The 24,628-nt window shown below is 41.6% G+C and overlaps 1 protein-coding gene across 1 annotated transcript in view; it reads right to left on the bottom strand.

Annotated features, from left to right (window-relative positions):
• Positions 1-7,335: 7,335 nt before the first annotated feature.
• Positions 7,336-24,628, bottom strand: part of CHST9 (carbohydrate sulfotransferase 9) — a gene marked incomplete at its 5' end in the record, with an annotated part of 87,086 nt that continues 69,793 nt past the window's right edge. The window contains one exon of the mRNA XM_082046379.1: positions 7,336-8,892. Coding sequence (XP_081902505.1) covers positions 7,795-8,892 — 1,098 coding nt within the window. The 3' untranslated portion in view covers positions 7,336-7,794. The remainder of the gene's footprint in view (positions 8,893-24,628) is intronic.

The raw sequence follows: 24,628 nt of genomic DNA, 5'->3' as shown, positions 1-24,628 counted from the left end.
TGTGTTGGTGTTTTCCCTGCTATTCACAAGGACCTGCAGGGATCACGAGGATTTCAAGAAACATCATCCTCCCCCAGAGCTGAGCTTTTGGTGTGTTGCAGTCTTAGGGTATTTCAATCAGAGACACAAAGCAGCAATTTCTTATTGGGCACTGTCACCTCCAGCCACAAATAACATTTCCCACTCTCATTAGAGGTTTTCCCTCTGTCTTTTTTGTTTGTTTTTGTTTTGTGTTGTTTGTTTTTGTTTTGTTTTGTTTCTTTTTGTTTGTTTGTTTTTGTTTTGTTTTAAGAGAATAGCAGAAGTCACAGCAGAGGTGACAGCTGGTGTCTATGGCTTGGAGTACATTATAGGTGGTAACACCATAACTTCCTTGAAAGCAGAGAGATGCTGCAAATTCTTGCCAACTTCCCCCCATCTCAAGTTCCCCACCAAGGAACTTTCCTCCAAAACCCTTTGGCTGCACCCATGATCAGAAGCAGGTGCAGCTGCCTGAACTGCAGACCCATAGACCTGGCAGCATCCTGTGCCAGGCAAGCTAAAGAAGCAAAGAGAAAATCTGTGCAAGAGGTAAACTGGCAGTCCCTGCGAGCAGCTTAGGTTCATTTGGCGTAATGTCATAGCTCTGCAACACACTAATAAAACGTGTTTATACAGCATACGATACCTTTGCGTATACAATGCTACCATATTAATTCTCTGCCATGGCCACAGATAACAACAGAGTTAATCTAAGTTCTGTTTATACATCCCAAGCCAACAAATGGGAGCCCTCTTTCTTTAGAGAGTGTATATCGTATATCTGAATACACATTGAAAATCTTTAAAGTCAAATGCAGGACTAAGTAGCTTCCACTACCATTGTTGAGAAACATTTGGCTGAATGTTATGAGACTCACATATATACATTATGTGTGTGCACGTGCATTTATAAAACATGCATGGATTTATACATGCATTTGTGGAAGTTTGTAGGGAGAAAACTTCTATGTAGTTGAACTCAGCTCTCTGAACACACATTTTTTCTCAGAGGAATTACAACTCATAATCATTCAGAAAATGTAAAAATCTCTGTGTCTGCTTTTATCAAAAATGAGATAATTCAATAGGCAGATGCTAGTCTGCCTACATCTAGTTTTTATACCTAAGTAACTAGCTTGGGAAAATGAAACCTTTAGCATTTAATATCCTACTGACATGTATTTACAATCCACTGAGTGTTGATTTACATCTCTGTGTGCTGAAACACCCAGATAAACCTGCTCTTCACCTTATGTCTCAGAATGCTGTTTCTTGAATGCAAATTGTATGGGACACTTCACATTTGCGTATCTTGGGAAATGAGCAGTATTGGGAGGTTTTCTGGAAACTGTGCTTTCTGGAAAGAATTTAAGGGAAAAAATCTGACATAGGAGGAATTTCTACATGAAAAGGACACAACAGATATGTGTGCACAGATGGTGACTGACAGTACCATACTCTCAGGCGGGCTTATTAGTGCAGCCTCAGTGCCATGATAACATAGATGTGCTGGACTGGAGCTCAGTTATGTTTGACAGCTGAGGGTGAATTGACAATTGGTCGCACACATTTATGCTGACATACTTAAAGAGGGTGGGAAATTATATGTGAAGAGAGGAAAGGATGCAACAATTATATATATTAAAAAGAAAATATACTGTCGTGGCCTTGAGATTTTTCCTTTTCTTCTTATAGTGACTCTTTCCCCCCTTAAACAGGCTGATAATCACACCACTTTCTGAACACAAATAGAAGAAAGTAACACAGTCTGTATCAATACACTCTCCATGTTATTAGAGCCATAGAAAAAGCGGCTATGGCAGTAGGAAGGTCTCTACCAGATAGGTAAACTGGAGACTGCCACAAGGGCTGGCAGGACCCCAGGAAGGGAAGGCTGGGGGAACATGGCCCTGGGTACTGGGTTATGCAGCCCTGGTATTTGGGAGAGGGCAGGAGTTTGCACATATAGATAGGATCCATTGCTTCTGCAGGACCCTCCAGTTGAGCGTTACCTTATTTAGGGCTACTGCATCAAGATAAAACAATTTCTCTTTATTTGGGCTCAGAACAAAATGAGACAACAAGATTCTCACCCTGTGTGTGTGTGTGTCTGCTCTCCTCTGTACAAAAGGAACCGGAGGGGCACTTTGGTCTGGTCAGACAACCTGGCACTGGTTTTCTGCTGAGGCAGTGCCTGGGCAGGCTTGACAGATGCACAGTGTTTTGAAACAGAGCTTGCATTCTTAAGGCTGCCAACTGCCCAGAACGGAGCTGAATGATGCACTTCTCGGCTGGAACAAAGCTGGGAAGTCCCTGGCTTCCTCCGAGCCATTGGAAATAAAACATAAAGAAAGGGCGTGATTATCCTATGAGTTAAATTCCATACTAACACCTAATTTCTGAATGTGGCTATTTATCCACAGAGATCAATGATTTTAGCAGAAGCCATGTGATATAATTACCTTCCATTTATAGGACCACTCTACCAGTGGGGAAACTGAGGCAGAGAGCAATTCAAGTTTGTCCAACAAGTCTGTGAAGTTAGAGAACTTGGACAAGGATCTAGCTCTCTGAAGTCCAAGCCTGTTACTTCAGACACAAGCAGAACTACCTCTAATATATAAGAAATCTATGAGACTCACTGTCATTTGCTACAGCACCAAGAGCTCAGCAGTTCTTTCCCAAAATAGGTATTTTTATGAATGTCAAATGTCATCTAAGGCATTCTCATTAAACTAAATAGTATGGCTGTTTCTCCTGGATGCCCACATACACACATTTTAGAAGGCAAATCAGTCCCTGGTATCTGGGGCTGTGGACAGATTCCCTTCACTGAGGCAGTCACTTGCAGTCCCTGGTACTCTGTGTTCCTGCCCTCTGAACTGTAAATGATATAGGACAAGTGCATCTCTATTTTTTATGAAGTGTAATAATTTATGGTCTGACTTCAGACATTAGGCTCCAAGGCCAGATTCATTTAGTTTTGAAAGCATCACAGCAGGTTACAGAGCTGATAAACTGGTATTAATATTACAGTTAAAAAGACTTATCTGATGTATTGTTAGCCTGAAGGCACATACAACAAAGACTTTTATACATAACCTACATATGAAATACAAAGCTCTAGTAAAGTATTTTCCTCTCAGACTTTTGCAAAGTGTCATATTGTAATTTTCATTTAAATGTAAACTACATTTAAAATTAAAGTGGTGTTCTCCAATGACACATCACCAAGATAGAACAGCCTGAGGCAGGAGTAGCTCCAATAAATTTGGCCTTTTGGGGGAGTTGCACAAGAGGACATTTCAAGAGGATGTGCTATATTTGACTGCACTGTGGCTGTACACCTCTGACTTCCAGCAAGCAACAGTTTACCAGCAATTTTAGAAGAGATGGGCATAATGGCTGTGTCTGAGCTTTGCAAGCCAAATCCTACCTGCAAAAAGGAAGTTGCCTTACATTGACAAGTATGTCAGAATTTGAGAATGCACATGCATGTTGTTTAATTTATTTCTTATTTTAATTTATTTATTAATTAAAATTATTTTAACTTTGTTATTAAATAAAATGATTTTATTTTATTTAATACTGATTCATTTTGGAAGAAAGGCAAATATGGAACATTAGTTTCTAAAAATCAAGATTTTGTTTCAGGAGGGAAGCACAACTGTCTGGTGTCTGGAAGAGAGAAATGAGCCAAGGGGTCACTCTTCTCTAGCTCCCATGGACTTGTTGTAATGCCTTTACAGCACATTTGACGTGCCCTGACAACCGACCTGCATTAGGGAAGTGCTTAGAGATCTTCAAATGAATAAATGTTCATAACTAAAATGCATTTACTGTAATGAAGCCCCTTAAAAGAGGCTCTGCATGCCGCAGCTAATATCTAGTATAAGTGTAATTGCACAGAATGTTGTGGAATGTTTTTTCATTCCTCTTCTGCATATGTTCAATATCATTTTCTGAGTAAAACTAACATCTGTGTTCAGTTGCAGAAGTGGGATTTTATACTAGTTATAGTGGATGACCTTCAGTTTTTGTTTTAGCCTCACAGTCTTACAAAATATAAACCAAGTTGCAGCCCAAACTCACACTTTGACCTTTTAAAATTTATTTTTAAAAATAGAGGTTATCTTTTATGCTGCAAATTATGCCTTTATCTCCTATAATCCCATAAGTCAGATATCACAGTCCCACTTCAATTATGCTAAACTCTTATGTTAATTTTAAATCATGTAACTTAATTCCTGGCAAAGCAGGCTGGTGATTTTCAAAATGTGGTTAATGAGGCAAAATACAATCTAGATTCTGCTACTGAGATCATCTGAATCCCTTAGGTCACTGAAGATGACTATGGAGAGGCTCTTCTTTATAAAAGTCTGGGTTAGATTTTCAAGAAATGAATTTTGAAGTGCAGTTAGGGGCTATGAAATTTAAAGTTGAGCATGCAAAGAAGTTACTTTCACTAGAACCATAGAACAACAGCACGGCTGAAAAAATTATGCTTTTGTGCACATTCTTGCTTTAAAAGCCTTAAGTAGCGTCCTCCCCTTTCGAATCACAAATGCAAACCAGACCAGATTTTCAAGATGACAGTCCAGGGACCTGATGTCTGTGTCCACAAAATTTGCATTGATGCAAATCAATGTCATTTTCCCCCTCATTTGCAGAAGCCAAACATTTGCTAATAACTCCTTTCACCCCCCCCTCCCCCCCGCCCAACTTGATTCAAACAATAGCCTTATCTAACACCACTTAGTAGATGAAATCTTATGAGACCCTAGTGCTTTTTCAATACAATTACATATTCCCCACCCCTGAATCTCTGTCATTCCCTGATCAGATGGGCTGCTCAAGCAAGCTCAAGGTGAAGCTTAAGTTCTTCAGAGGTTTTGTCATTTATTATTTATTTTTCTGAAATAAAGAATTCATACAAAATCCGTATATAAATTGGTCTCCATTCTTTATTAGCGTGTTAATTTTTTTTTTCCTCCTGTGTTTTTTGGAAAATATTGGTACATGAGTTATTTTTTTTTGTCTGTAAATTAACAATTAATTAACACACATTCACAACAGAAAAGAAGAAGCAAATATATAGACATCCAAAGGCTGGTGTATGTTTATTGTTTATTTAACAGCTTCAGTGGCTTCCCTACAAGGCAAGAGAGATTAATTCAGGATTTGAGGTAAGAATCAATATGTACAAGAGCAGAGGATCTAGAGAACACCACTGCATATGTGGAAAAGATACTTTTTACATCAACATCAAATCCAAGTGAAATCCAAGGCAGTTTTCACATGATTTAAGGTGCTGGATGACAGAAAATCAAAACTCTGGCACAGGCTGCTCTTTAATGTCCTAATGCATAGTCCTACTTCAGAGCAACAGTCCTGAAAGTACATGGCCAATTCAGAAAAGAAAAATAATGTTGAGTAAAGACATACGGAAACTCAAAACTAGCTGTTAACTGACATGGTGCGCAACTCTGGAGTGGTAGAGTACTGGTGTCCAGAATGACAGCAACTGCAAGGAACCACCTCTCCAACATGGTGCCCCTGGGGCTGAACTCTCATCTGTGTGGCCCCTGTGCTCCCCATGGCGCCCTGGGCAGAGCAGTGCAGCTCTGGTGCTCCCTGCTCTGGGATGGAGCCCACAGGAAAATCAGGAGGGATTTCTGCCAGGGGAGGTGGGAGTTGGACACCATCTTGAGTCTAAAGGGGGAGATTTAGGGACACATTGTTCACCTGAGGAAAGGCACGCATCAGGGCATTTCAATGGCTAGATATCCTGCCCCAGACACTTCTGATATTAACATGTATGGGCCTGTCTAGGCACAACAGCTCATGAAAGTAACAGTGCGGGCATTTACCTGTCCCAGACATCGCTGCATCTCCTTGTCAGTGCTGAACACCTGCACCTCTCCACACCTCATGGTGATGATGGCTCGTAGGCTTTTTCCTCCTCCTCTTCTTTGCTCCATGGCCCCACGGAACAGGCTGACTTCAGCTATGGGTGCTTCTAGTCACATACAGCACAACCTCTGACTTGGCCTGATATGTTCTTACCTTTCCCCCTTGGAGCAGCTCACCCTGCCCCAGTGAGAGACATGCAGAACCTGCTTAGTTACACACTGGCACTGTGGTGGCTAGAGGTGACATTTTTCCTCTTCTGAGGAGAAAACTGGTGGAGAAACAAGCAGCAAGGATACATAGGAAACAGTCTCTCATTTCAGCAGGGACTCACAATTACTCCTGTGGAAGGACTGAAGCTGTACATTTGCCTGAGATGAGGGAAAGGATAGCAACAGCACTAGTCATGAACAGTGGTTCAGAACAGAGAAGGACATTTTATTTGCATCAGTTTCCCACCAGGCTGTTTCTTTATTCTGGGACTTACTATATCAAGATGCTAGAGCAAGGTGTCCCAAACCATTCCAGGAAGCAAAGAATAGGTGTAATCTTTATTTTGGAAGGGCACAGGCATTTCTCCCTATCCATTTTGCAGAGGTTTCCCTGCCTCCTGGGATGCTCTGGCTACCCATCCTACACCATGTGCAACTGTGGTTGCAAGAGTGACCGCATGCATTGGTCAGACAGCACCAGAGGGAGGAGGCCAGAGAAGAGAAGGTACCTTTTCTTTTTATCACCAGGGCTGTGGGTCTGTGGACACAACTGCCTCTAGGATGAATCACCAATACGCAACCCACCCCTGGGGTTTTCTGGCTGCTGACAAGGCAGGAAGGACAGCAAAACACAGGTGACTTCAGGAAGCACTGGGGACAAAACCAGTCTATGGGTTTGGGATGTGATGGGCATACACACCACCTGTGCAACAAACTGCCAGGAGCTGGACTGATGATTAGACACTGGCAGACCAAGAGTGGTCACAGCGGTTGCTTCTCAGTACAGACCTCATAATGTGCCGTAGCTACCACCATAAGACTTTGGCCCACCAGGAAAGGTGAAGACTATCTTGAATATTGGGACCACAGTGTGCATTATGTGGTTGACTTCCTGTAAATTAAAATGCTGATTTTAATGTATGAAGCAGTTCTCTGAAAGGAGGGTCATGTTTGTTGTTTCTAGTGTGATGATAAAAAACAGGGTTGTGGATCATGACTTCAGATCACAGACTGAAATTTACTCTGAATAATATACAACTATGAATAATATTCTGTTGAGCATAGTTTTATGCATCTGTATTCAAAAGCATCTTTCAATAAAAAACAATTAGGTCTAAAACCAGCTACAGTCTCATGGTAATCATCAAACAACCAAACCTTGCAACTGAGAATGATGCAAACGTTTTAGAAAATTAGCCAATGCTTCTTTATTAATAAAAAGTGACAGAAAGTAAAAAATACATTCAAAAATAGTTTTGAAAACAATTTCTAAAGCAGACACACAGAAAAAAGAATCATGCTACTCTGAATGCTTTTTTCTTAAACCATTAAAAGAACATTAGGTAAGCTAATGCAACAGCTGGCTGTGCTACCACTTCCACAGTATAATCCATAATGGTAAAAGCAGCTTTTTCAGGCATTTTAGTGCAATTTATGCTGTTTACAGGTCTTTTTTTTTTTTTTTTTTTTTTTGGTGCATTCTCCTATAATTTAATGTCAATTGATGTCACTCTAGCTTATAAAATAACCCTCTAAGTCAGGAAAACTCCACTTACCAGTAACTTTGTTTCCTTTCAGGGCTAATATCAAAGTAGTTGTTTTGAATTCCAAAATCATAAATATCTAATAGAAGCTTGAAGCTATTCTGGTGCTATACAGTTGGTGAGGTATAATTGAACATTAAGTAATCCAAGTAATAGAAGTCATAGGTCAACTGTCTCTCCTCCTCAGACAATTCCTTTAAGTATTGCCTCACTACTTCTGCACTTGTCCTCTTATCAGAGGAATGTCTGTCTTTGAATTTAGGAAACTTCAGCTCAGCTGGAGCACCTACCAGCTGCAAAAAGTAATTAGCATCTTCTTCCAGGGTTTCAAACTTTCCTATAAAATCATAGTTGATGAGGCAGGGATAGCAGAGCTTACTGACTTGCTCCCAGTGAATGTCCATTCCTACTGGGCGATGGGAATCTAACAAATATTGGATAAACTCCTTGAACTTAACCCCTGATCCTGTTTTCAGTGCCTCTTCATTTGCATTGGGTCTATACTTCTTAATTATTGCCTTCCCAAACACTGGATGGTAATAGCTGTTTGGATGTTCAAACTTATCCCTGAAGGCAGATACCAGTCTTTCCATGGGATCACGTACAAATATAATCTTGGTGTATGTGTCCAAGCGTGTGTATATCCCTTTTAGGTCATAACTGTCCAGTTTCCTTAAATGCTTTCCATAGTGCACATCGTCATGGGAAATGTTGTGCGCTGAAGCAGCGAGTCCATTGAGAACCATGAGGACTCTTTTCCAATTGGAGCAGCCTGCTTTGGGTACTTCGCAGTACAGGACCTTGTGCCTGTCCTCCACGTAAATTCTTGACACGAGGTGCACGAGGTGGGTTTGCAGCTTCTTTCTGCTGTTGTACTTCTTACAGAAGTCATGCAAGAATGACCTGCGCTTTTCCTGGGTGTTCTCCACGTCCTTCCACTCGCCACCCTTGACTAACGACTTGTTTAAAGGGCGCAGCTCAGGAGGTAAATACGCTCCTCTGAACTGGCTGAGAGGTGACTCACTCATCTTCTGCTGGTCGGACAGTTGGCTTGCCAGGGAGGCAGCCACCACACTGAAAGGGTCAGCATTGCCCTGCCAGTGTTTGACACCTGAGACGGCCATCTCGTGCTTACTGAGGCCAGGAGGAGCAATCCTGCTCCATGCTGCTCTCCTCGGCGTCCCTGGAGGTGGGAACGTGAAATCCTGCAAACATGAAAAGGAGCAGAGCTTAGAATGCAGCAGCAGCTCAGCCCAGCCTGCTCCCAACAGCAGGAAGGGCTGTGGTGTGCATTTGCGACCAGGCCCCAGTTAATACTACAAAATCTCTTCTGAAGCACTTGATCGATACATCTAATTTAGCAAGAAGCTAGGCTAATTACTTAAATACATGCTTCTGAAACTGACCTGCTAGTGCACAGTAGGTCTTCCTACAAAAGTAAACAGCTTAAACCACACTTTATATGAAATAAGAGGAGGTCATACAGGTAGGCTGATAGTCCTGGCCAGGTGCTTTCCTCCACCAAACACATTTTCCCCTGAGACAGCACTGGTTGAGTTGCATGGCTGCTAACAGCTCTCCAGAGTGCACTGGCAGGGTCGCACTAACAGATGCTACATCTGCTGCCGTCACTGTGACCTGGAGCAGGCCTTGTCCCCCAGTGGCTGCAAGGTCAGCACTGGAGGCAGTGGACCAACCTAGGGCTCCCAAATAGCTGATGTCAGCGGGCTTGGGTGGGGTGTAGTGACAGATGAAATCCCCCCTCTAAAAAAGTCCAGTTCCTGTCCCCCTACAGATAGATCATGGAAGTGGGATGCATGGGACTACAGGTAAATACAGGTGTTTGCAACACAGGTGCCTGCACCTGGGTGAGCTGCTTTCACAGCTCATAAGGCAAAACGTGTGCCTTTAGAGCCTATTCCATCTGAGTTATTTAAACATCAACATTAACGACATCAACTAACTAAACATCAACTACTGACCCTGTAAAGAATGTGAAAAGATGAGACTTTCCTCCCAAACATCTCTTTTGATGTCCCCAGCCATGGTGCAATCCACAAGCTGCAGCAATGGCAAAGCTCGGATTGGTGTTTGCCAACAAATTCTTCAGGGCCTTGTATCATGCAAGTTGACTGGGGAGTTTATTGTACTTCGACTATTTCTGCTCTCCCAGTCCTGAGTGGATTCTCATGTGTCTACTAAGGCTTGTAGATTTTCTTCTCCTGTCTGTAGGCAAGCCTGCTGCATTGGGACATCTATACAACTGCCTATTTTTATCGCACTGCTGGAAAGAGGGGGATGCTGGTCAACAGGTTTTTAAACATCCTGTTACAAATACCAGAGAGCTAAACAGTTAGACAGACACACATGCACAGATTGCCTGACTGCTTTAATAAGTCTAACTTTTTTTGAAACCTACGTGAAAAGACTGTTCTGCCATAAACAGATTAAACATTTACTGGAAAGTTGATTTGTGGACTGGCAGACCATAAGTGTGGATTTGGGGGGATGGGAAAGTTCATAGGCCGACTCAAATAAGGCTGTTAACAATTCAGAGGAATAACGTAAGAAACAGTAATGCATGGAACACATTTTGAATTTCAGTGTGAAATAAAGCCTACAGATAAACAAACAGTTCCAAGAAAAGTTAGCCTATCTTGCAGTGTAATAATTTCCAATGACAAAACCAGGATATTCTGTATTGCTGCAAACCACTGATGATTAGGTCTTTGTTTTCAGTGAACTGAGTAAAATGATTTTTGTACTGGTGAAAGCAAATAAAAGAACAGAGCCATGCAGGACTTGTGTACCTGAGAGAGGTCCTGTTGGTGTTTTCAGAGATGCAAAAAGATACTTGAATTCTTTCAGTTTGACATAGTCAGTTTACATATATATATATATATATATATAAATTCCATTGTCTGATACTTCATTCTTTAAAACAAATGAAACACATGTGCCTAGGGATTTATTCTTTCTGTCCTAGGGACAAAGGGATTCAGGAGCATAGTTAGTGTGTAATAACAAAAGGTAGGAATAGCAGTAAAATGGGATGACTATGAGCCTATTGGGAATTTCGGCATCGCAGTGAATGATGACTTACAAGTGTTACTGCAGAACCACAGACTTACAAATAAATTAAATATTTTGACCTTAAAAAGAAAACCCAGAACTTATAAAGGTGGAAATGAAAAATAGGGGATACAAATAAAGCCACCACTCAATACCAGGCTCAAGGGAAGCAGGAATAAAGTTATACTACAATACTAAAGTAACCAAAGACTGCAAAGGCATTGGTGCAGCTCTGGAGAATTTTATAATTTAGAAGACAGTCTCCAGTGATATGTGACTGTACTGGTGTTCCCCATTGCAGAGAAAATTCAAGAGAGGGCAGCAGTACCTCATGACTTCCTGTGGTATGTAATCTGAATTTAGCAGTCTATTTCAGGAGATATTTCAATGCAAAGATGCTTAAACCATCTGAATTTCAAACCAAAGCCACTAAAATGAGCCCCACATTTCAGAGGAAAGTTCAGCCTTTGGAACCCAGACTGCCATCCTGAACTAGTAGAAGATGCTTCAGTTCTATGAGTGCAGGAGGGAAAAGGACAGACTGAAACATGTGTGGTCTTGGCTTTGTTTCATTTCAAACAGTCTGCCTGGGATCCAGGGCCAACCTCAGGGTATAACCCAGGGAGACACCAGAAGAGGATTGCATTTTAGTCTCAGAAACTCTGAGTGCAGCTATAGGAACCACTACTGAAGGATTTTTCATGGGATTAAAGACTACAGAAAATGATGGGCAGAACTACTCAGACAAAACTCAAGTAACACCCTGAAGGAGCAATATATGTACACTGGGAGTCGCATGAAAGGGGCTCTCTCCAATTAGATGAGACAAAAGAAGAAAGAATCTATCAGAGGAAAAAAGCACCCCAAACAAAAGGAAAAGGAAAAAAACCCAAAAGACCTAGGGAAAAAGCAATGACATGGGAAGTTCTGAGGACAAAAGATTTATCTAAATACATAAAATACTATTTGTTGCTTCCCCTCTCCACTTCCTATTGCCATTAAGACACATACCCTGTAGTGAACATGACAGTATTGGTTAATAAATTTTATTAGAAGCTCCATGAAGGATAGTATGCTTGCACTAAATGCTGGCTGTAACTTCCTATATCTAAGAATTGGAATGGATAGTGATGATTTTCAAAGGCATAAATGGCTGCTCCATTGCCATGGAAGTTTTCCAACTCAAAAAAGAAAAAAAAAAGACTAAACCCTCCTATACACCTGCCTGGGTAATTAGGTTAGTGTCTTGAAAAAGTGAGATGAATGAAAGGATTAATCAAGCTTTCCATTTGATGAGAAACTTTCAAGGTGAAAGTTTTCTGGGAAACTAACAGAAATTGCTGAATAGATAATGCCGTATTTCGTAAGTGAAGCTACTTAACAGTCTGGTGTATTTAGCTGCTACCACTCTTGTGTGCATGAGAGAGCTGAAAGCCACCCATTCTGAAAGGGCTTTAATGTTTGATGATACTAGTATTACACAAAGTGAGGCATCTTCTTTGGCTTCCTTCTGGTGTCAGTGACTTCGATGCCCATTTTATGACACTTAAAAGACCTGAATGTGTTATGTTGTTTTTTTCACAGTAGGAAAAGGAAAAGAAGAAACCTGCAAAAGCAATAAACTTTTTTTTTTTTTTAATTGTCTATTATATCTACGCTCCCAGCAGTTCACCCCAAAAGCTGCTGAGCACCATTATTTTGGAAAACACTTGAATATACACCAAACAAGAGGCAGCATACAGGTAATCCCATATCAGTCACTAACTTTGGATCTAGGTCTTCCCATGCAAACAGTCCTACCAAACTCCTTGAGACCAGTGACCATATGCAGTGGTAGCCACTCATGGCTTTCCAAAGAGCTGCTAACTCTGGGAACCAGCTGCATAGTTCTCCCATGGCACGGGAGATAACTCCACAGTCACCTTGGACAGACACAAGGCTGTCCTTGAGACATGCTGACAACCTATGCAGCAGCTTGTATACATTTCATATGAGAATAAAAATCCAGTGGAGGTTACTGGCACTCTTGCCAGCAAACATGCAGAGTGCCTTGTTCTCTCTTTGCATTAACATATTTGAAAGGAAGTTAAGAAATGGTGCTGAGTCCAGTTTAGGAGAGTATGTGCATTGCCCCTGTCTCCCTTTAGCTAGGCAGGAACTGAAGAGACATTTAAAAATTAGTTTAAATACAAGCAAAAATAGAATTTAACAGAGTATTAGTGTGGCAGGCAACTCAGTGAAGCTGCTGAAATTAAAAGCATTTTTGAGTCATTAATGGGTTCATGGATTTTTTTTTTTGGACTTTTTTTTTTTTTTTTCCCGGAGATTTCCTGCTCCTCCCCCATCCACAAAAGGATTTCTCCTCACTATAAAAATAAGTAGCCAATACCTTATTTTATGCACATGGAAGCTGTCTTTTCCTTTAATACCTTTAGAAGCCACTGGGGTAGAAGAGATTGACTACTGCCAAGAATGGTTAAGACTCATCCAATTAGGCTTTGTGGTGGTTTTACAATGCACAGGTGGGATCTCATCTAGACAGTTTGCAATTAGAGCAACCCACCATGCAAAAAGATAATGATGTATTGGAAAGGATGATATTCCAGGGCTGATTTACAAAGATTTAATGGCCTGCAGTGCAGACAGTGCTGTGTTTCCTAAATGCTTTAGTGTTGGATCTTCATTTTTCTTAACAAGACTAATAAAGTAAGCGAGCCCCACTGAAAATGTTGGAGAAAGAATAGTGGAGAAAAGAAATATTCTGTTTTATCATGGCTTTCTGTGAAAGACATGCTGGGACTATATTGCATCTTCACTTACATCCCAGTCCTTTAGTACTAGACGTGTTTGGCAGTGCCAAAGTCCAGCACGAACTGAGCGCACTAGATACTTTATTTCACTGTGTAAACGTGTTTCTTTACATTGCTTCTTACATGGGGATGGTGTCATAACAACCATATAAATTCAGGACCTTGCTTTTTTTTCCCTAAGATCTCTCTATAGAAAACAGACAGAGAAAGGCTTTTCTGAGACAAGGCTCATTTTCTGATTCACTATTTGATTCTGTATTGATAAGGGGAGCACATGGAGATCAGCCACTTAATTTAGGTATTTAGATGAAGGCAGCTTGAATACTGGAGGGCTATAAAAGAAACATCCTCTTACTTGTAGGTATGTGTGAGTCTTTGAAAAGATAATACATAGTTTCAGCCTAAACTTAATTTGCTTAAAATATCAAGTTTTTCAAAAAATTGAAAATAATTGGACACAGTTAGAAGGATTTCCTCAGTGGATGTCCATGATTGTGGCAGATGGCTTGGAACTGATATGTAGTAGAAATATGAGAAAAAGTTTGCATGACTCCTATCTTCAGCAAGACAGTGAAGCCTGAAGCTATTGCGACCTCACTTGAGCTGTAAAAACATGTAGAACTATACTTACACGTGTATGTGCAAGTTTTCTTAAGTCTGTCAAAGGGAGGGATTATCCTTAACTTTTTTGGTGCTAGAAGACTATTTGCAAAGCATAAATCAGAATGGCCAGACTCTTCTCCTGCAGTGTTACAGACCTAACACATAAAGATCCTCACAACTTTCTTATATCATAGAAGCTGTGTAGCTTAATGTTGGTGAGCTGAACAAATCCCTACAGGAGCTCCCAATGAAGAGACTATCCAGGCTGGCCACAAGTGACAGGAAATATTTGCTGATGAGGTGCTTCACCTTCTGTGCAGTGCAGATAAACCGCTTGATTCACCACTTGTGCTTAAAACAGCTACTCCAGAGACAGGCACCACTAACCCCTCACCTCCCAGTGGAGTGATGAGTTTTTGGCTTATTTAATTTATTCAGGGCAAAACACCATAGCTGCATTCCTCACAAGCCAGAGTTAACATATGTATTCCTTGTGAACACCACAGATTTAGTGGAGGTACATCTGTCAGAGATACCTTGTGGTTCACACACAATTCCAATGGGAGAGAAAGAATGAAACAACTGTGCTTTGAACTTTCGTAGTTTTTTATGCCCTTGAAGTTCTCAAAAGAACACAAAATAGCAGCGAGCTTATCCTTTGTCTGGATTAAGGTCTAGGAGTATTTTGTACGTGGATCCATCAGTCCTGACAGGCAAAACCTTACTATAACAGATACCACATTTTCCTATGAGTTATATATCCCTAAAATACATATATTTGTACCAAGCAAGTTTAGTAAATGAGTTGGGAAAAAAAAGAGAAAAAATAAATGAGTGTACAAGGTGGTCAGAACTTCCTTCAGAGACTGAGGCAAACTTTATAGTTTGTAGCTGAAATACAATTGAGCTTAAGGGAGGTATTTGTGAAAATCAAGCCAGACACAAATGAGAACCACTGATCATAGTGAGAAAAAAATACTGAAGGTAAATTTTAATTAACAGATACGAGTCATCTGAAATGCTGCTTTTCAAAACAAGCTTTGTGAATCAGTGACTATTGCCCCTTGAATCTGTTAGGAGAAAGCTCGGCATCTCACTGCAGGGTGACCTGGAGTCTGTGCAAGGGCACAGAGAAAGTGAGTGAAGACGGAAAGGACAGAGAAGGAGATTATTATTATTATTATTATTATTATTTTTATTTTTATTTTTATTTTTATTTTTTTTATTATTTTTTTTATTTTTTTTATTTTTTTTATTTTTTTTATTTTTTTTTAATGCAGCATGGCCAAATGCCAGGGAATAAGCTGGTGTGGGAAAATATTTGAAATAAGATCACCAAACCTGAACTGGTTTTGGAGAATGACCCAGGCTCACAGGTGATAGAAAGAATGGAAAGGCCCAATGGGGTAAGACAAACAGTAACATTATCAGGATTATAGTAGTAGCCCTGCACCGATTTAATGAGGGGACATGAGGAATTAATTTGTCTTTACCTGAGACCCTCACAGATGTTGGCTTTGCACAAGACTCCCCTCCTCTTCCTGCCCTCTGCCTTCATCTACACAAAGCACAAAGTCACCCATGCTAATGAGGCAAGACAGTCTGCACAAGCCACTTCCACAAGCTGATTCATATGGTCAGCAACTTGTATGAAGGAAATTAATCTCTAATTTTACTTGCCAATTCTTGTTCAAATCTGGAATTAATTCCCTTTTGTTTCCACCCCCACAGTTAAAACATTTGGTTTCTCCAAAACATGCTCAAAATGGGAAGGACAAAAAAGATCAAGGAACAGTTAATATTATAGAAAAAAGTAGCAATAAAGATGCTGTTGTTATCAGAAACTACATAGCATGCAAGTTTGCGTGACAGATTAAAGATTTACGAAGACAACTGCAAGCAAGTATTGAAAATAAAAACAAGTACTCCATTCTCTTATTACTAATAAAGAAATCATCGTCAAGGTCAATCGATGGTAATGATAAATTGGCTTCTGGAGAGTGCAATGCTGATATTACTTCTCTGACTTTCTGACAACAGTTTCATGGGACTGGTTCTTTGCAATGTAACTTCCAGACTTGTAAATAAGCTATTGCAGCCCAGAAAGTTTGTGTTTGGACAGAGTCTGTACCCAGTTTGCACAAAGCGCTTGTCTCTAGATGTGTAGCTAAAATGCACTGTTAATAAAAGGCAAATTTCAGTCCATGGGCCACTTAACACTTGGCCATATTTAGCTCAACCTCCTTCCTATGCAGTTGCACTCATTTTGAGTACATGTAAACCAGTATGTTCAAACAGTGCTTAATTTTGAGCTCAATCCTCTTCCACTGCGTATACCCTGCTAATAAAACTTAGGTCAGTGGACAGAAATCTTCATCAGCACTCACTCTTACTTCTGTACAGAAGTGTCATAGACAACAGCTTAAACAACCTGAAATTCAAAATAGACTCAAACTAAGCACCCAATACTCATTTTATGAATAATAATATTAGAAAAAGACTCTTGGGTTCCACTGGCTGGTAGGTTTACTGTATTTATACAGAGACTTTAAATCTGAGGATGACACTTTCAGGTAATCGCCATATATTAAATAGTGGTCTCTGAGTTCATTAAATAACGTTAATGTGCCTATTTTTTCATAACTTAAAGCACAGAAGCAAGTCAAATAACCTAAACTGTTTGCTCTGCTGACAAAGGCAATTCTCAAAATTGTTACTTCCAAGCACGTGGTGATTCATACACATCGTCATTTTGTGAAGAAGAAAATAAATAATACCTCTTGCTTGTTCATAACTCAAGCCAGGCAGGTATTTTTGGGCACATTTCATATTTTAAACAACATTTATTTTCCTTCCTAAAGATAAGGGCCAATGCCTGAGGCTAGACACCAACATCTTTTTATCCAGAGGTATTAGGGACCATGTCCTGACACTTGCTGATCAACACCCACACTGCACATGGGACACCTGGTCCCCCTTGCCCCATATGAGCAGATGTATTTCCTGGTAGGGTGATCCAACTGCTCAGCATTAAACCTGGAGGTTAACTCATGCTGGAAGCTGAGGCTGAAACCCTGGTTGTTCTTTTCCAGGGAGTGCTGTAACCACCAGACATCAGACAAGCCTCTCTCTCTAGTTCACTTTTATATACAGGATGGATATAACACGGGTCTTACAGTCAGCAGAAAATGTAGGCCTGAATCACTTTAGGTGCAGGAAGAAAATGAACTTGTACTTTCCAATCTCAGGCAATCAATGACTTAGTTTTCACAGACAGCCAAACATCACGTTAAGAAGACCACTGACATACCTGTACCTCATGCAATTTAGCCTGGTAAGTATGAGATTTCTCAGTGAGATGGCCATTTTTTAGTTTCCATTACACTAAGATAAGAAGTGTCTGGGCTGGATCAGTCTTGCCAACACTGGGGCGCATCTGTACCCACAGAGGAACAAGTTTATGAGGCTCAGCTGTCTCCTCTGGGAGGCGATGAATGAGCAATGATGAATGAGCATGGATCTGGACTTGAGTTCAATTTAGTCACTTTGGTTTCCTTCCAGACCTGCCACCCCTGAACTACAATAGCTACTGAAACAGTTTCTTAGATGTTCGTTCTGAGTAGCCAAATGTGCAGTTTGGATGCCTATTAAGATATTTGCAATAAAAACTAGGAAATGATGTGATTCTAAGCCCTAACGCTTCAAGTTGGGTACCTAATCCTTTCCCCAATTACTTTAAAGGAATAATTTCAACTGCAAACATCAAGCTACAAACAAGTTGTTCAACAAAAAGTTCTTACAAGTGGTGACACAAGTGGTAGCTTAATTTTAGAGGGATTTCCATCATGTTTCCCCATCCCATCTCTCCCTGGCCAGCACTTCCAGTTCTTGCCCGTACTCAAATGACAGCAGTGGGCGAAGTGGTGGCTCATCACCTGCATTCACGCTCACTGGGCAGCCCTCTGCTCTCTCCTGAAATGGATACAGAGCTAGGATACCATCGATTGCCTTTTGCCCAGCGAGGACAAAGTTTTCCCTCTGACTAGCCACCACCCTTCACATTCCTGAGCTCTTCTAACTGTGTCAAATTTCGCTAAAATTGGCCTTGGCTTCAAATGTAACTGCAGGAGGACTGAAAAGGAGATGGGCTGGCAGCATGACAGGTCTCCCTAGGGCACCCAGGGCATTTACGAACAGTGAAATGTAAAAATGAAGATAATAACTGTACTTCTTCTCCACAAAACTCACCATCCCCTTTGAGGAGAAAGGCCTTAATGTAGTGCTGTGCTTCTGCATATGTAGCAGTATTTCCCACACTAGTGGCTGTTGTAAGATCCACAGGGATTTTTTTGCTGGTAAACAAAATACGTTTCGATCTTGTCTGTAGATAAACGCACATCTTCCAGCATAACCGAGACATCTTGCTCTTTTAGAAATGGTAAGAAAAATGTCGAATGAAACTAGGTACAGATGAAGAATATTAATGTATATTCAGGCATGAAGAATTCAATTTCACCCAAATTGCTTTGAAAAAGACAGTCAGGTCTCTAAAGGTCTCAAAGCATTTTTCCCTCAATCACAATTAGCATTTAATTCAAATTAGATGACTTTATTGGTAAATAAAAAATAAATAGAAATTCATAATGCACTCTAGGTTAACAAATATCTCAAATCTGTGTTTGTCTACATTCATACACTTTTAAACAAACTCATGAGTTGAATTTTGCAAAGAAAATATTAATACTTGAGAATGCATTAGATTCATGAATTACTACGGGACAAAATAGGCTGTGAATTTATGAAGGGGATTATCTACTGCACACTCGCTCCTCTCACTGACTGAAAGGTACTACACTGTTTTCACTGAAGGGGTCTAACTCATGTTTATTATAGGTAAGAGAAAATACCTTATTTTATTCTGTAGCTCTTTTTTGTTGTTGTTGTTGTTGTTGTTGTTGTGTTTTTGTTTGTTTGTTTTAAAATAACTGTCTACTTGGTATGCATTAATCTGTGAGCAGTGCCACAGATGATCAGTGTACCATACAAACACAAGTTCAAGCACCATCCCTCCTTGAAGCAGAGGAATGATGAGAAAGAATGGCACTGTGGTTAATGGCAGGCACACTGGCCAGAACCACAGTGTTTGGTTTTGTAACTTTGAGCAAGTCACTTGACCTTCACACTTCATTTTTCCATGTCTGCAAAACAAGGAAAGATAATAATTGCCTACCCCATGCGAATATTGTGATTCCTAATTTCTGATTAACACTAGTAAAAACCCCTTGCCATTTCACAGAGAAGGGACACTCAGAAAGCTGAGAGTCAGGATTGAAACCCAACTTCCCAGCCTGCACTGCCTTTCATTGCTCAAACCTCACGCCATTTCTTTCAATACTTCTTTTGAACATCCAGTTGTGTTGTGTACTCTAATCCTTGTTTTTTCACAAGAAGAATCATTTTTCATAAAATGGAAGATATTTTTATCTACACACACTGCAAATATACTCATGTCTACACAGCCTGAGAAATGTGTTCCTTCAAAAGGATATTGAAAATGTTCTCAAATAAAAGTGTCTGCTGCTCTGATTTGAATAACATTTCCTCCTGTATTTCTCTGAGATTCACCATCTTGGTACTATATATTATTTCATCAGTGAAGGACTGTTGTGTTATCTGAACATGAAGGGGGAAGTGGATGGTATCAGGAGCAGCCCTGATCACCTGGAAGAAAGAAAATGTTTTTTGTAGGGCAAACCTGAACATTTTATCCTGTCATATTTTCCTACTTGATCAGGTATCACATAGTGAATTAAAAAATTTTAAAATATAGAACTTCTGCTTACTGGTAAACAGAACATACAGGGGAAATAGGAGAGATCTCACAATCAACCCGACAGGGCTCAGAGGTGTCCACCTCATGCATATGCATGTAAACAAGTGAGTACCTGCAGAACAGCATGATAAGAGAAGCTCTCATATTTTCTCTGGGAAACCAGCACGGCTGGGTGCCTCTCTGCAGTGCCTGTACACTATTGCATCCTGGACAGGGAGCAAACAGGAGGAATTAAAGGTCTGTGTGCAGTCTCACTGGGATCAGAGAGACACAGTGGGGCAGCTCACAGGGCTGGAGAGCTGCCATGGATGGATGCAGGCCCCTCAGGAAGAGCAGGCTGGGATGGCAAGGCAGGGAATCACCCTTTCAGTGAGGGAGCAGGGGGGACACATGGAGCTCTGCCCTTGGACAGATGAGAGTCAGTGGAGAGCTTGTGCATCATGACTTAAGGGCAGACCACCGTGACTAATACCGTGGTGGCTGGCTGTGACAGATCCCCCGATCAGGAAGAAGTAGTAGATGAGGTCTTCTGTGGACAACTGGAAGAAGCCTCACATTTGCAGACTCTGGTCTTTACAGCGGAATATCTCCTGAAGGAACAGCAGAGCAGGGTACAAGCAATCCAGGTTTGGGGAGTGCATTGATGATAAATTCCTAATGAAAAGAGGCAACGATGAGAGGTTGACTGCTGGACCTCACACTTACAAACATAGAAGAACTGGATGGAGATGTGAAGGTCAGGGTGATGGCAATTGCCATGAGATGGTGGAATTAAGGATCCTGAAAAGAGGCAACAAGGCAAAAAACAGAATCACAACCCTGAGCTTCAGGAGAGCAGGATGTTCAGGGATCTGCTTAGAGGAAAGCCACAAGGTATGACCCTGGAGAGGAAAGGGGTTCAGGACATCTGGGTCCTCCAAACTTAGGAATGGTTCATCCCCATGAGGATGAAATCAAGAAAAGGTAAAAGGAACCTGCACGTGTAGAAAAAGAGCTTCTGAAAAAACACAGTAAACATAAAAAGGAAGCATATCAGAGGTGGAAACTGGGACAGGTGACTTGGAGAAACATAGAGACATGGTCTGAGTATGAAGGTTAGGAAAGCCAAAACCCACCTGGGAGGGATGTAAAAGGCAACAAAGAAGGCTTCTACAGGTCCATTCACATCAAAAGGAAGACTAGGGCAAATATGGGCCCACAGTCAAATGGGGTAGGGACCCGGTGAGAGATGACAGGGAAAAGGCTGAGATACTTTAAGCCTTCATTCCCTTGGTCTTACTAGTAAGACTGGACTTCAGCAATCCCATGCCTCTGAGACCTATGGGAAAGTGTTGAGCAACGAAGACTTCCCATGGTGGAGGAGCAGGTTAGAGAATATTTAAACAAACTGGACGTAAACAAGTCTATAGGACCTGATGGGATGCACCCATGAGTGCTGAGTGAGCTGGAGAATGTCGCTGTGGGCTTGTTCTTGATTATCTCTGAAGTGTTGTGGTGATGGCAGAAAGTTCCTGAGGACTGGAAGAAAGCAAATGTTGCTCCTATCTTCAAAGAGGACTAGTAGGAGAATCAGGGTAACTACAGGCTGGCCAGCTTCACCTCAATTCCTGGGAGCACGACGGAGCAGGGGATTATTCCTCCCCAGGTGCATTGCACTTTGCTGAACTTCATGAGGTTCTTGGCTGTGAATTTCTCCACCTTGTTGAGGTCCCTCTGAATGGTGGTACACCTATCTGGTGTCTCAACCACTGCTCCCAGTTTTGTATCCTCTGACAACTTGCTGAGGGTACAATCTGTCCCATCATCCTGGTACATAATGAAGTTAAACAGTATTTTATTCAACAGTGGCTCCTGGGGTACTCCACTGGTGACTGGTCTCCAGCTGGACTTCGTGCTGCATAGATTTATGAAGAGGAAATCATGCCTGACCAGTCTGATAGTCCTGTATGATGAGATGACTGGCTCAGTGGGTGAAAGGAGAGTACTGGATGTTTATCTCAAATTCAGTAAGGCTTTTGGCACTGTCTCCCATAATGTTCTCATGAAGTACAGGCTAGATAAACATACAGCGGGTGGTACTGAAAAGTGGCTGAACTTCTTAGGCTCAAATGGTTGGGCACAAAATGCAGCTGGAGGCCAATTGCTACTGTCCTAGGGTCAATGATGGGTCCAAAACTGTTTCACATCTTCATTACTGACCTGGATGATGGGACAGAGTGTACCCTCACCAAGTTTGCAGACAATACAAAACTGGGAGGAGTGGCATCATCAGAGGGTTGTGCTGCCATTTGGAGGGACCTCAACAGACTTGAGAAATGGATAAATTGGAACTTCATGAAATCTGACAAAGAGGAATGCAAAATCCTGCACCTAGGCAAGAACAGCCCCAGGCTGGGGGCCGAACAGCTGGAAAGCACCTTCGTAGGAAAGGACCTGAGGGTCCTGGAGAACAAGCTGACTGTGACCCAATAATGCGCCCTCATGGCAAAGTAGTTCAACAGCATCCTTGACTGCATTAGGCAGAGCAGGTTAGGAGAGGCAAACCTTTGCTCAGCCCTGATGAGATTCTGGTGAGTGCTGTGTCCAGTTCTGGGCTTCCATGTATAAATGGACATGGGCACACTGGAGTGAGTCCAGTTAAGGGCCATAAAGATATTTGAGGGATAGGAGTATTTGACATATAAGGAGTGGCTAAGAGAGCTGGTACTGCTCAGCCCGGAGAAGCAAAGGCTCAGAGGGATCTTATAGATATATATAAATACCTGATGGAAGTGGGGAGGAGTAAAGAAAACAGTCAGACTCCTCTCAGCAGTGTCCAGTGACAGGACAAGAGGCAGCTGGCACTAACTGAAACACAAAGAATTCCATCTAAATATAAGAAAATACTTTTCTACTGTGCAAGTACTGAGCACTGGCACAGGTTGCCCAGAGGTTATGGAGTCCCCATTCTTGAAGGTACTCAGAATCCAGCTGGACATGATCCTGGACAACCTGGTCTAGCTGACCCCACTTTGAGTAAGGGGGTTAGACAAAGTGATCGCCAGAGATGCCTTCCAATCTCAGTCATTGTATGATTCCACAAAGCACATTAAAGTGAAATAATAGTTCAGATTTTCAAACTCCTAATTTTTGGGGAACAAAACAAGCAACACTGAGGAATATGACCTAAACTGGGAAAACAGGAGCAGGTGACACACCCATTAGATAACCTCAAAGTAGCAGTACTGGGAAGCCAGGATACATGGACCAAACTTTTCCTAGCTAGGTCTTGTGAGAGGCTGAAGGGGGCAGAGGAGGGTACTGAAGTAAACTACAGGAGCACACAAAGGAGATTGGACTAAACTGTGAAGTTTAGTCTCATATTGATCTAGGTTTGTTACACCGTGTGAGTACCTGAAGCATTCTTCAAGTGTGTGAAACAAACTTATGTTGACATTTAATAGACATTTGAGTTTTATTTCACCTCTTTACTTTGGTAGATGATGTATACATACTGACAGTTGTTCTGGTTTCATCTGGGACAGAGTTAATTTTTTTCCTAGTAGATGGTGTAGTACTGTGTTTTGGATTTAGTGTGAGAAGGATGTTGATAAAACACTTCTGTTCTCATTGTTGCCAAGCAATGTTTATATCAAGTCAAAGACTTTTCAGTGAGAAGGCTGCAGGTGTACAAGAATATGGGAGGGGGCACAGACAGGACAGCTGACCCAGACTGACCAAAGGGATATTCCATACCATATGGCATCATGCTCACTCTATATTTTAGGGGAAGAAGAAGGAAGGGGGGACTTCCTGAGTTATGGTATTTGTCTTCCCAAGTAACCATTCCCCATGATGGAGCCCTGCTGTCCTGGAGGTGGCTGAACACCTGCCTGCCCATGGGAAGTGGTGAATGAATCACTTGTTTTGCTTTGCTTGCTTGTGTGGCTTTTGATTTACATTGTTACACTGCCTTTATCTCAACCCATAAGTTTTCTCACTTTTTTTCTTCTGATTCTCTCCCTCATCCCACCCGGGGAAAGTGAGTGAGTGGCTGTGTTGTGTTTAGTTGTCAGCTGAAGTTAAAGCATAACATTCATTTTTGATGTCTAACATGGGGCCCAAAAGGTTCGAGATAATGACAGATTTGATTGGAATATGCTAGATCAAATTTGTAGCTGTTAATCAGCAGACTTCTGTACTTTCCATGGGGCTTGCTTGCCTGACTGTAAATTAGAAGTCTTGTGCTCGTTAGTGGCTGCTTTTTTGCTTTTGCTGCTTGCTATACTGCTTATCATCTCACTCTGCTGTGCCTGGGAACATTTTGATAAGAGCAACAGCCATGCACCTGGGCTGGCAGATGACCAGGGCATCGTTGCTGTTTCTGTGCTGCTGTACTGGACAGGCTGGAACTCCAACTCTGCAGACATCAAGGTCAGTGAAGAAGGAGGAGGAGGAGGTGCTTCAGGCACCAGAGCAGAGATTCCGCTGCAGCTTGTGGTGAAGACCATGGTGAGGCCACCTGTTGCCCTGCAGCCCATGGAGATCCATGGTGGAGCAGAGATCCACCTGCAGTCCATGGAGGACCCAACGCCAGAGCAGGCAAGTGTTTGAAGGAGGCTGTGACCTCATGGCAAGCCTGCA

Source organism: Streptopelia decaocto, assembly GCF_964273445.1.
Source record: "Streptopelia decaocto genome assembly, chromosome: 2".
Classification (NCBI taxonomy): domain Eukaryota; kingdom Metazoa; phylum Chordata; class Aves; order Columbiformes; family Columbidae; genus Streptopelia; species Streptopelia decaocto.
Note: the sequence above shows the minus strand (reverse complement) of the source record. Positions and strands in the feature narration are given on the sequence as shown.